Genomic DNA, 12,491 nt, shown 5'->3' with positions numbered 1-12,491 from the left:
AACTCTCAAACGGGTCACAGGATTTTTGAACATCAAGGAAACTATTGTGTTCATTAAAAGTCTTCCCTATGAAATATTTAACAATGCATTTGCTTGCATATCTTTAAGCATATGGGGCTATTTTTTCCCCCTAAAATATAATGCTATATATACATTTTTTTAGTAGTCATATGAGCCTGAAGCAGAAAAATAAGATAAACTCACCTTTATCCAATTACTGACTTCTAAATGAAACTCAAACTACAATAGTTGCGGACTAGAAAGGTTACGTTTCAATGAGGTTCCCAGTCTCTGCCAGAAAAGGCTGTAGACTTAAAAAAAAAAAAATGTATATAAGGTTAAATCAATTTCAAATTCTAATTAATCATGCATGTAACGCAAGAACAGACTTACCAAACTCCCTCCCCCCAAAAAAGCCTTTAACAGGGAGGAACAAGAAAGAAATGAAGAGCATCAGATGAGGACTGAACCCTTTGTACCCTCTGCTGTGTTTATCTTTAACGCCCACTCTGTACTTTTCACTTAGGTTTCATTTTGGAAGAAAAAGGTAAATATTATTCTGTCTGCATTCAAAAGTGACAGCTTTAACAGCATTTTTTAAAGACAGTTGAAGAATAATTGTACACCACTCTTAAGGTTAAGACTAAAAGTGACCTGAAACTATTTTTATTAATATGTTGCTTTCTATTCCATTTTCTATTTGCTTTTACATCATTGAGGTCTCCTAAATTGGATAAAAAATACTGGATCTGACTCAGACTCAAAAATGTGTGCACAAACAATTATTTTGACTTTGAGATATTTTGTTTCTCTCAAAACTTACAGGCAACAGAAAGAGACTTACAGAAAGGGCAGAAAAGCACAACAAAGTAAATATAAACATTTTACTCTTACATACATACAAGTAATGAATGTACAAAATAATGAATAACATAATACACTCATTGGGCACTTTTTAGGTACACAAAATCTAAAACAGTTCGGTATAAGCCATAACATCCAGAACATCTGTCCTGACAAAGCTTATAGTCGTGAGATTTTGGTGACATTTAAGGATATTGGTTAGTTAAATTATACGTTTCCGAATTTAGGTTATAATTGTGTGGACTGGACTGCATTACATTTAGGATACATTCATCCTGATTTGTTTGTTCAAAAAGCTCTTGCATCAAGTGTTAAAATACCCATTTAGTCTTCAAACTTGGCAACCCGTCGTGATCCACGTCGTCATTTCCGAAGAAGAAGAAAAAGAAGGGTTCGCTCGGTTTGCCGCCTTGCGTGGCCCGTTTACATACACAGTTGTTTAGCATTAGCTGTCCCGCGCCGCAGACAGACAGCCTTCCCTCTAATAGCCGTCCGTAGAAGCTGCCATGTTAGCTCTTACCTCGAGTAAAGCACACGTTGAGAAAGTTGTATTTTTCTGTTGTGCGGGCTCGAAGTGAGTGAGGGGACGTTTGGAGACTCCAAAACCGACCGACTGAGTGAGGGGAGCGGAGCAACACGTTACACCAAAATGGCAACCCCCTATGTCACAGATGAATCTGGTAAGGCTGATGCATGTGCCAGACCTTTGTCTCAACAAAAAAAGTCATCTCCATTAAACACAGAGGCTAGAATCAAGGCCGTAAGCCCTAATTTTTATCCGCAAATAGGGATCATAGGCAATACCTGTAGTTTTTATTGAAATGTTTTGTTTTGCACTTAGCTTGCTAGCACTACTTAGCTAGCAGTGTTAGCTGAAACGGCTAATGCACTATTGCTAGTTAGCTTGTGGCTTGCGCACCTCAGTGGCTATCAATGTGAAAATAACGTGTAGTATGTATACTGCTGAAAGGAACACATTTCCTTTGTTTCATATGAAAAATATGATTTTAAGTGTATTGATTGGCCTTTTTATGTAAATACCTGACAGCTGCCACATTAACATTACCTAGCTAACGCTCATTAGCAATTTCTCCTGTGAATGGACAGTGAGTTCATGTTATGATTGAAGTGGCTCTGTCTGGACCGTGCGAACACAAACTATTCACGAAACATTTGACAAAACTGATAGATATTTAAAAATCTTATGTTGTGTTTTCATGAAACTTATCATGTAATTTAATCTCAGCAAAAAAACAAAACATACATGAGCTAAATTTTGTGAGTAATTAAATTAGTGTGGCATGTTATGCAGACATGTATTGTTTATTAAGAAGGTAGAACATTAAGATCAGTTCAGAAATCATTCAACTGTGGCTAACTGCTGAAAAAAGTGACTTAGAAAATCACAAGTAGGATATTCATATGAATTGTAAGGTATCATTTTCTATCCGGAAGACCAATTTCGAAATAGTTTATTTGTGTAATAACAATTTACAAATGCCTGTTTTTTTATTGCTCATCAACTTGTAACTCAGGGTACTTCAGCATGTATATGTAAAAATGCAGTATTGTCCCATAGTTATTTTGCTTATTGGTTCTTAATAATATTTGAAAGACAGAATCAGGGTTTATTGCCAAGTAGGTTTACACATACAAGGTATTTGTTTTGGTGCAGAACAATTATAACTGGACTAGAATAAGATCACAAAAAAAGGCACAACAGGTGTAATTAAAAATTGTACAGATGTGCAAGATATTGGTGAGTGCAAAAAGCTTACAGTATCAAACTAAAAATAGTGTAGCGTACAGACAATATAAAGTAAAACTCCAATGTGCATTAATGTAACGCATAGAGTCTGATTTAGAGTCTTAACATTTGTGAAATTGTAAGTGACTGACAATTTATTACGTTCTAATAAAATGGTCACCAAGCTTTTTGTCCAAAATAATCCTTTAAAATGAGGCAGTATTTATTCAGCTGTCGTCACATACACTCCACAATGGTTTGTGCTTCTGTCAAAAAAAAGAGAGTTTAAAGCTTCGATCCTCGAAGCACAGTGACATCTGGTGGTCTGCAAAACTTCAAGCAGCCCTATAAGATTGAGGCCGGACCACTATAACCCCTCACTGATGTTATATTTTCAGTCTCATTGGATGTCCAGGAGGCCTACATGTTATTTACTAGATCATGATACAATATTCTTGTTCAGAATTGCTTCGATAACATGATTAATGCATGCATTGTCCAAAAAGCCTACATATAAAAAAAGTGTGTATTTATTGAGTGCTGGAAACCCAGAGTCCCTTTGGGTTCATCCAATTAATAGGTCCATGTTTATGAGACTTTGTATTGAGTTACAATTTTTTGTGACAAGAATAAAATTCATCACTTGATATGAGGTAGACATGTTGCGTAGCTATATCTCAGCTATTCTCCTCTCTTCTTATCCCACCTACATGTAAATCACTTCAGCCTCTAGTTAAGCTACAAAACTGGATTAAAGTCATCTTTGAAGGCGTAGTGATGCTTAAAGTCATGGACTACATGAGTCATATGTAATGATGCTTTGACACAATATACTCAAACGAGTTTCTATACAGAAGTGAAACCCGTATTACCCGTAACACAGTTTTGCATTCCTGCATGACACTGATATTTCTCATCTGTAGTTTTCGATTTTATTACATTTTTAACCCATTAAAAAAACATTGAATTCAAAATATAAAAGTTTTGCCTGCAGGGCAATCATAAAAGCAGAAGAGTGTGTCAATGTCATCTTAACAAACCTTTAACCTTCTCTGTCACCATAAATGTCCACCCAGGCCCCAGTAGACTGCATTTCAGGGTCCACTGGCTAAAAATTTGCAGGGTTATTCATGCGATGAATTATCTGCACTTCTCTCTCATTTACACCTGTTGCTCTTCAGGGAAATACATTGCTGCCACTCAGCGACCTGATGGAACATGGAGGAAGCCGCGGCGAGTGAAGGATGGTTATGTCCCTCAGGAGGAAGTACCAGTGTAAGTGTAGTTCTTATCCCCTCACAGAACATATACACCCTGGTCTTATTGCACCAGGGATGCTCTGACTTGGCTGATATATTTTGAGCAAAGTGGAAAGCAATTTTATCAATTTTATCCTCACATGTTTCTATTTCTTCCTGTTTCAGATATGAAAACAAGTACGTGAAGTTTTTTAAGAGCAAACCAGACCTGCCTCCCGGCATGAGCCAGTCCGAGGCAGATCCACCAAAGCAGCAGCAAAAGATCCCCGGCTGCGGGGACAGTGAGACCGCCGGCCTCTCGAAATCCGCCAAACGCAACATGAAGCGTAAAGAGAAGCGAAAACAGCAGCAGCACCAGGGCCAGGACGGGGATGCAGATGCAGATGCAGATGCAGATGTGGACTCTGTGAGCGACGCCGTGGAGAATGTGTCCATTTCAGAGGGCGGGGAGACTTCAAACAAGACGGCGCCAGAATCTGTCTCATCAACTGATGATTCCTCAGCAGCAGCAGCTGACAAGGCCAAGAAGATCAAAAACCTGAAAAAGAAGCTGCGACAAGTTGAGGATTTGCAGCAGAAAGTGGACTCAGGGGAAATTAAAGAGCCGACAAAGGATCAGTTGGAAAAGCTGGGGCGACTGCAGGCCTTACGAGATGAGTTACAGCAGCTCGAGTGCGATTCCTGAAGCAATAACGGAAAGAAGACTAAACATACTGAAAGACAGGGAAAGGACCTTTGCAGCTTTGTGGTCATAGCTTCCATTAAACACATTCTACCTATTTGATATTCATCATGAACTCTGGACAAGAACTCAGACCCACGACTCTTAACCACAGAATGGCGGGACGTCCGAGTAGCAGGCAACTCATCTCCAGAACTGCCGAGCCTGTTTTCTAGATTCTCTTGCTCAAACACTTGTACTGGCCAGGCCACTCATTTATAAATATCTTTTAAAGACATCGTTGTGATCGTTTCGTGCGAGTCTGTCCTCTCCATTTTTTACCTTTCATAGCTTCATCAGGTATTACTGACACATGAAATGAAAAATATTTTCTGTTTAAGAGAATATAGTTTGTCTGCTCTGAGAATTAACACTTTGTCGATGTTTGGATGGACTCTTGTAGTCGCACTAATGTTGAGGCGCTGTCTATACAGTCATTACGTGAATTAAAACTACATGCTGCGTAAAATGTTCATGTCACTTTGCTTTTTAGTAGAAGAGTAAACAGGAGCTCTGTGAGTTACCTGAATGAAATCATTTTGGAAGATAAAGTCTGAGAAAAAACGCTTTATTTTGGTGTGATTGGATGTTTAAGGGCGCAGTGGTTAGTGTCATCGCCTCACAGCTAGAAGGCTCCTAGTTCAAATCCCGGTTTGGACGAAGTGGGGCCTTTCTGCGATTCTCCCCGTGCATGCCTGGGTTCCCACCGGGTACTCCGGCTTCCTCCCTCAGTCCAGAGACATGCTCGTTAGTTTCCTTGGTGAGTCTCAAATTGCCCGTAGGTGTGAATGTGAGTGTGAAAGGTTGTCTGTCTCAATGTGTCAGCCCTGTGACACATTGGCGATCGGTCCAGAGTGTACCCCGCCTCTCGCCCAATGACAGCTGGGATAGGCTCCAGTCCCCCGCGGCCCTGAACAGGATAAGCGGTATAGATAATGGATGGAGATCCCGCCAACAAGTATTATGTGTAGTGATAGATTTTTTATCCTCAGTGCCGCAGAGCTCCACTGTCATCCAAAAAGTATTAAAACACTTTAATGAGGCACAAAAAGGCAGCAAGACATTTGTAATAATCCGCCGCTGAAAATAGTCCCCAATAATTACCATATTTACTCTTGCTTGAGTAAAGTTTCATAGACACTGAAGTGACCAGCTGTTTTAGGAAATAACTGAGCTTTTGATTTAAGATTTTTAATCAGTTTTTAAGTATTTTTGTCTTCAGTAGGAACACATTTTTAGGCAGATACAGAAAAAGCCTGATGTATCTATAAAAACAACAATAAATGTTAAGCGTAGGATGCCTCTTCACATTTCTCTGAAATGAAACATGGTGGTTTTCGCAGGACGAAGAGGGAATGTTTTGCCCCGGGTTGACCCTTGTCAGGCACCACTTAAAGGGAACCTTCAGCAAGTTGCACTTTTATAAGGTTTGGGGACTTTGGGGACATCAAAGCAGCAGAGCATAAAATATCCAGATTTATTTTAATTCCACAGAGGAGTAAAGCCCTCAGACATCAGGGCCATAATTTTTTGAAACTTTGGAAAGTTCCTCCCGAACCACAGAACATGTTAATCAGCAGCTTTTGAAGTACTCTCTGTGATGAGGACAATAAACTTCATATGTAAAATGGCTTTCCCTTAACTCAACTGATTATATATATAGCCACTATAACTAATTTAACACAGTATGTACTATACCTGACTAAACAACAGTTAGTTCAGACCAAGTAATCTGATTGGACAAAAGGCATTCCATGAACCACATCACTGGGACTTTTCACTGTGTGTATCACTCCGCCTCAGCCAGGTGTTCTGAATACTGTTTATTAACATTACAGCAGAGCGTGTATGTCTACATTAATCAAGCTGGTGCCTCTGAATCACACAGCAGACTCTTATTTCACAGGTTGATGATAAATTAAAACAAACATAAATGTACATGATAAACAGCTGATCTGTGGTAACTTGTAGACACACAGTGTAGGAGAATGTTTGGGTTGCTTCGCAACAACAGCCTAGTTATGGTTAAGTTGGAGAACTAGTTGAGTTGGTGAAACAAAAAATAATCTGCTGTTGATTAATACTTTTTACTACTATGTGCTGCTTGTGTAACTGTTGTATAAAAGCAATATCCCATGCGCAGTCATGATGTACTGAATATCAGCACTGCTGCAATGTGTGCACTTTATGATTTCAGTTAAAGGGGGGGTGTTGTGCTTGTTTCAAGCTTCATGTTTCACTCTGTGGTACCTGTGGAGTAGCTTAGCATAATTTACAGTTAAGAAAACTCTCACAGTGGTGCTCTGTGCAGGCCCTCATACAGCCTCTGCCTGAAATGACTCAGTGAGCTCTGAAAAGCCCACTTTGTTCTGATTGGCCAGCTCTCCGAAACCTGTCACTTTGTGACATCACAAAGTCAGAAAAAGCAGTAGAAAAAACTGTGTGAAACCTGGCGTTCACAGCAGATTGAGCTGAGAAGCCTGGGGATTACTCCAACATACTTTAACCTACAGATTTAAAACTTCACCCTGATTAGTCTGGACATCCAACATTGTAACATTATAAATATATATATGTCTTACAATGTGAAACACGGAAAATTCCCCCTCTTTAAATTGCCACTACTAGTTACACTCCACATTAATTTAATGTTTTTTGACGTCTTTCTGGAGCAGCATACACAATTTAACCTGAAATACTCTTTATTTTGAGACACTAACTCAATATTTTGACAGAATTTCTGGTTTTGTTGCAACACTTGGCCATTAATTTGAGGAAATGTCTCATTATGTTCTACTAATAAGTCATTATGAAAGAAGCTCCTCATTATGTTGTGATGCTAAGTCATTACTTTAAGATAAAACATCATTATTCTGATAAAGTCTGAAAATCATTTACAGGATCTTTTTTTAATCTCATCGGCGGAAGTGAGTTTCCAAGCGCATCTGTCTGCTCACTTTTTACGAGCTTTATTTTAGTGTTTCGGCGGAAAAGGAGGCGTTCTGTGTCTGCCTTCAGAAGACGATTTGTAGCACTGGTTTCATGGGGGAGTTATTTTTTTCATTGAATGTGTGCCTGCATTGTGAACAGTATAATTAGCTGTTGTTTCGTGGAGGAAGTGCGGTTAGTTGTTTTCTTCTCAGAGCTGTAACCATGAAGTCGAACAATGTAAAGATTCATGAGGAATATTGTTCCAGAAATATAAATATCTGCACTTCTGTCACATTAATTAACGTCGTCTGCGAGATAATTTACCTTCAAACTACTGCAGCTTAATTATAGAGTGTTTTTTTTGCACCACAATGACATAACAGGTTTTAAGTCATCACCTTTTGTAGACGGTGGGCAGATCATCTGCTTGGTAACAGAATTAATAATGACTTTATATGCTTCCTTTGACGCAAACAAAACGACTCAGAAGTTATTCTTAAACTATTCGGGACCAATTTGTCTCAACAATGGTGTAAGAAGGCGAGATCCTGCTGCTTGTCTGAAATATGTTTTGTTCTTTGTTGTCGACACATCACATTCCTCTTTAAGGTTAATTATGTGGCTTTGAGGGAGTTTCCTGAACAGACACTGGATGGTATAAAAACTGAATGCACAAACTAAGACACCAACTCCAGCTCTGAGACCGAGACGGACAGATGCTCAGAGGATGGATGTTGAAGGAACCTCAGTATTCGGCGATGCTTAAAAACATCCAGAGCTTAGATCGACCTGGGAACATTTTTTATTTTCCCTATTAATGAAAAAAGGCCGAAACATGAAAATGGATTATAAGCTGGAGTTAACGGTGCTTCTACTTTTTCTGACAGCTTCTTCGGCTTCGTCTGTCGCTCTGAGCAGGGAAGACTTTACAGAAGCGGTGGTGAGAAAATTGCTGACAAGTCTATCCTGTTATCAATTCATGAGTATTTCTTGTAAGCAGTACTTTAATCAAGTCCAAAATGTAGTCTCTTTATCCAGTTTTAATATTATATTTCAGTTATTTTGACAGTTTAAAGCTGCCTAACAACACTGAAGGGAAACTGCAAAATGCTGTTCATTATTTTGTTTCAAAACAGGGAGTTTTAGTGGATGTTATGTTGGTACTGCTGTTTTAATTCCTCCCTTTTCTTCAGGCATATTTAAGGGAGTATGGCTACCTGCACATCCCACTGGACAGTAAAACCAAACACCACCATCCACCTGAGGAGATAGTGGAGGCCCTAAGGTGACCACATGTCAACCAGTCTCCCAAATAAACTCATGTTCCCTTCTGTTTTTTACCTAAAGAACTAAAGGTGTCTTTTCTTTGTTTGTCAGAATATTTCAGAAAGCAACAAACCTGCAAATATCAGGAAAACTGGACTCAGCCACTCTGGCGATGATGAACAAACCTCGCTGTGGTCTTGAGGACTCTTTCAACAACAAATCTCTCAAGTATCGAGTCATGGGTGAGTCAAATATTCTTATTCTTGCTGAGTGCAAAAAAACGTTTCAAATCTTTTAAAAAGACACTTAAATGTTTCCTATTTGAGCAGGCTACTGGCGCAAGAAGTTGCTGACCTACCGCATCTATAATTACACCCCCGACCTGGGCAAAAAAAAGACCCGCACGGCCATCCAGAGTGCGTTTAAGTACTGGAGTGATGTGTCACCTCTGAAGTTCAAAGAGCTGCAGGGAGGAAGAGCAGACATCAAAATCTCTTTTCACAGAAGAGACAAGACGTGTCCTGTGCCCTTTGATGGACGAGGTAAGGACTAAACTGTGAAGTATTTTGTTCAACTCTTAAACAATGTCAGTTTAAATGTTTGATAAGATTTCTGGTTTTGTCTTCAGGTCATGTTTTAGCCCACGCTGACGCCCCTGAGTCGGGCCTTGTGCATTTCGACCAAGATGAGATGTGGACAGAAGGGAAGACCTCCGGCTCCAACCTGAGGATCGTTGCAGCCCACGAGATCGGCCACGCGCTCGGCCTGGGCCACTCACAGCACTACAGCGCTCTGATGGGACCCGTGTACAACGGATACCGCTCCGACTTCAAGCTTCATCCAGATGACATACACGGGATCCAGACCATATATGGTAACATCAGAATGTTGTCACAGTTTCAGGGTGTGTGTGTGATCTTTAAAGCACACATTTAATGTGCGGTGTTGTTCTTTTTCAGGAAAGCCAGAGAAAACTCCTCCATCCAGAAACCCAGATCTGTCAGTGCCAGAGAAAGTTGCAGATCCTTGCAGGGCCTCTGTGGATGCAGTAATGTTGGGTATGAAGACTTGGACTCAACGATTACAGGAAAACATGCATCTGTATGTTGTTAAAGGGATTTTTAGTTCTTTAGTCCGATCAATTTTATTAGTAAATGGAGTCAATTGAAGCTATAACTTCCTCATTGCGTACTACATTGAGCAAGAACGCTGAGCTCTCCTGTATGCTGAGCTGTCCCGGCAGTGCCTACATGTACAAGGATCATCCTTTGCATCTTTATATTTTGGTTTGCCATTTTATTGCTGTTGGAAAATAAGCTAGTTTGTAATTCAAGCGATGCCAGAGACTAGAAACACGAGTTGAATTGGGTTAAGTTTTTCCAATCTACCAACTACATCAAATTACGTCTTGGTGCCAGACAATGGCTGTATATATATAGATGGACAACGCGTCTCCATCTGCTCTCATTGTACGGAATTGAAGCCTAAATAGCCCCCGTGATAGACGCTGCCATCTAGCGATGGTGACGTCATTTGGAGCCAGAGACTGCGCAGTAAAGATCGGCAGCAGCAGCAGCAGAGCAGCTTCTTTGTGTTGGTCTGAGGTGAACGTTCACAGGTGTGGGAACTTCCATGACTGTAGTGATTGTTTTAGGTATATGTTTTCTCTCGCCGTTCCTCCTCTACTCTGCTAATCCAGAACAGAACGGCTGCAGGAGCCGGATTGGACAACAGAGCTGTCAATCATCCATTTTACAGCATCAAATAACTAATTGAAATAAACTTGTCAGAAAAGTGAATACTTGGATGTAAATCAGCATGATAAGAACTTTCTATAATGACAGAAACCATGTTGGAGAAAAATTTACTTGGCATGTATTTTGATTTTATAGTTTGACTCGTGTCCCATCTGTTAACATGGAGGAGGCGGGCTTTATGAGCTATACTGCAGCCAGTCAGCAGGGGGCGATAGAGAGGGTTTGGCTTCACTTTTAGGGAGCTGTCGTGTCTTATAGAACCTGATGTAAAAAACAAACAAACAAAAAAGTGAACTATCCCTTTAAGCAAATATTTCTTCGGTCATTTCCCTGAGCAGGATCATGTTTTCTATGTTAAGCTGTGTTTTCTCCTGCGTTGTGTCCCTGCAGGTCCTCTGCGTAAGACGTATGTCTTCAGCGGTCAGTACGTGTGGACGGTGTCCAGCTATGGCTACAACAGCCCCGTCCCGATCTCCGCTCTGTGGAAGGAGCTGCCAGGAAACCTCAACGCAGCTGTTCACTCTCAGCTGACCGGCAAGACCTATTTTCTTAAAGGTGGATTCATTTCACAGTTTTAATCCTCACAAGGGTGTATCATGAACAATGCTGGCAGGATTTTAACATTTGACCACCACTGCAGCATGATTAAAGAATATATCTTTATCTCCGTAATTATTCTTTCCCAGGAGACAAGATATGGAGATACGTCAACTTCAGACTGGACTCAGGCTTCCCCAGACGCCTTGCAAATATCCCTGCTAATATCGACTCAGCCTTGTACTTCAATAAGAACCAAAAGCTTATTTTTTTCAAAGTAAGTGCAAACGTTTTTTTTTTAATCGTAAATCAGTTATAACGACAGCATGCATAGGTGGCATCTTGACAACTGTAGGAACTGATTTAAGCTGAAAATGTCAGATCACAGAGTTCCAATTACTGATCCATTCATCAGATTGTACTTTGAGGTACTTGGGTTAGACGGTAGCTCAGTCTGTAGGGATTTGGCTTGGGAACCAGAGGGTGGCCGGTTCAAGTCTTGTATGGACCAAGCGTGGAATTGGGGCTGGTAGCTGGAGAGGTGCCAGCTCCTTTCCTGTGCTCCATCGAGGTGTCCTTGAGCAAGGCACCAAATCCCACTACTCGGGGTGTATGTCCACGTGCAGCCTCACTCTGACATCTCTCCATTAGTGCAAGCCCATTAGTTCCTGTTTGTGCATGTGTGTATTTCGGGCCTATGCGTGTGTAGCATGTTTGTACTAACAGAGTGAATTTCCCCTCAGGGAATAATAAAGTATCTCTTTGATTAATGGCTTAAATTAACTCAACAATAATTAACTTGTAGTTTCCAGATGATTGCAATAAGAAAAATCTATGCAACCATAGATGCTGCTTTTGGCTTCCATGCAAAATTCACATTTGCTCAGATTTATTTTGAGACACTGTTTTTGTTGAATATCTCTTATTCTGCAGTAAATCAATCACTTGTTATCTTAGGGCTCTGGATACTGGCAGTGGGATGAAATCCGCCCGACAGACTTCAGCTCTTATCCCAAACCTGCCGCACAACTCTTCCCCGGGTTACCCAGCAACACTGATGCTGCATTCACATGGACAAACGGACATATATACACGTTTAAAGGCAGCCAGTACTGGCGTTTGGACTACAATCAAGCAGTGGAGACGAACTACCCTCGAAGCACGGCTGCACACTGGATGCGGTGTGACGACTGAGCCAGCAGAGGGCGGCAGGGATTCAACTCAAACCTTCATCCTGTACAAACACAAAGATGCTTATTTATTTCTACGAACACCTTTTAAACTGACTTTTTTTTTGTAACAATACAATATTATTATTTTTAAAGTTGCTCTTTACATACATGCAGGTGAATAAGACAAACTTTGTAGTGTGAGATTCAGTAAAACTGGATGTTTTTATCCACTGATGA

General features: G+C 40.4%; 2 protein-coding genes across 2 annotated transcripts; both read left to right on the top strand.

The window, feature by feature from the left end:
• The first annotated feature begins 1,289 nt into the window (after positions 1–1,289).
• On the top strand, positions 1,290–5,060 carry pym1 (PYM homolog 1, exon junction complex associated factor). Its single transcript, XM_069660545.1, has 3 exons — positions 1,290–1,544; positions 3,793–3,886; positions 4,036–5,060. Exons 1-3 carry the CDS (start codon positions 1,514–1,516, stop codon positions 4,553–4,555), a joined length of 645 nt encoding a protein of 214 aa, XP_069516646.1. The 5' UTR covers positions 1,290–1,513; the 3' UTR covers positions 4,556–5,060.
• A 3,303-nt stretch (positions 5,061–8,363) lies between these two features.
• Positions 8,364–12,344, top strand: LOC138590137 (matrix metalloproteinase-19-like). Its single transcript, XM_069660705.1, has 9 exons — positions 8,364–8,462; positions 8,716–8,807; positions 8,900–9,030; positions 9,118–9,330; positions 9,417–9,662; positions 9,748–9,846; positions 10,936–11,100; positions 11,232–11,359; positions 12,040–12,344. Exons 1-9 carry the CDS (start codon positions 8,364–8,366, stop codon positions 12,274–12,276), a joined length of 1,410 nt encoding a protein of 469 aa, XP_069516806.1. The 3' UTR covers positions 12,277–12,344.
• Positions 12,345–12,491: the final 147 nt, after the last annotated feature.

Source organism: Semicossyphus pulcher, unplaced genomic scaffold (genome assembly GCF_022749685.1).
Source record: "Semicossyphus pulcher isolate SPU_LCO1_2020_fin unplaced genomic scaffold, fSemPul1.0.p SCAF_13, whole genome shotgun sequence".
Classification (NCBI taxonomy): Eukaryota; Metazoa; Chordata; class Actinopteri; order Labriformes; family Labridae; genus Semicossyphus; species Semicossyphus pulcher.
This window is presented reverse-complemented; position numbering and strand designations above follow the sequence as displayed.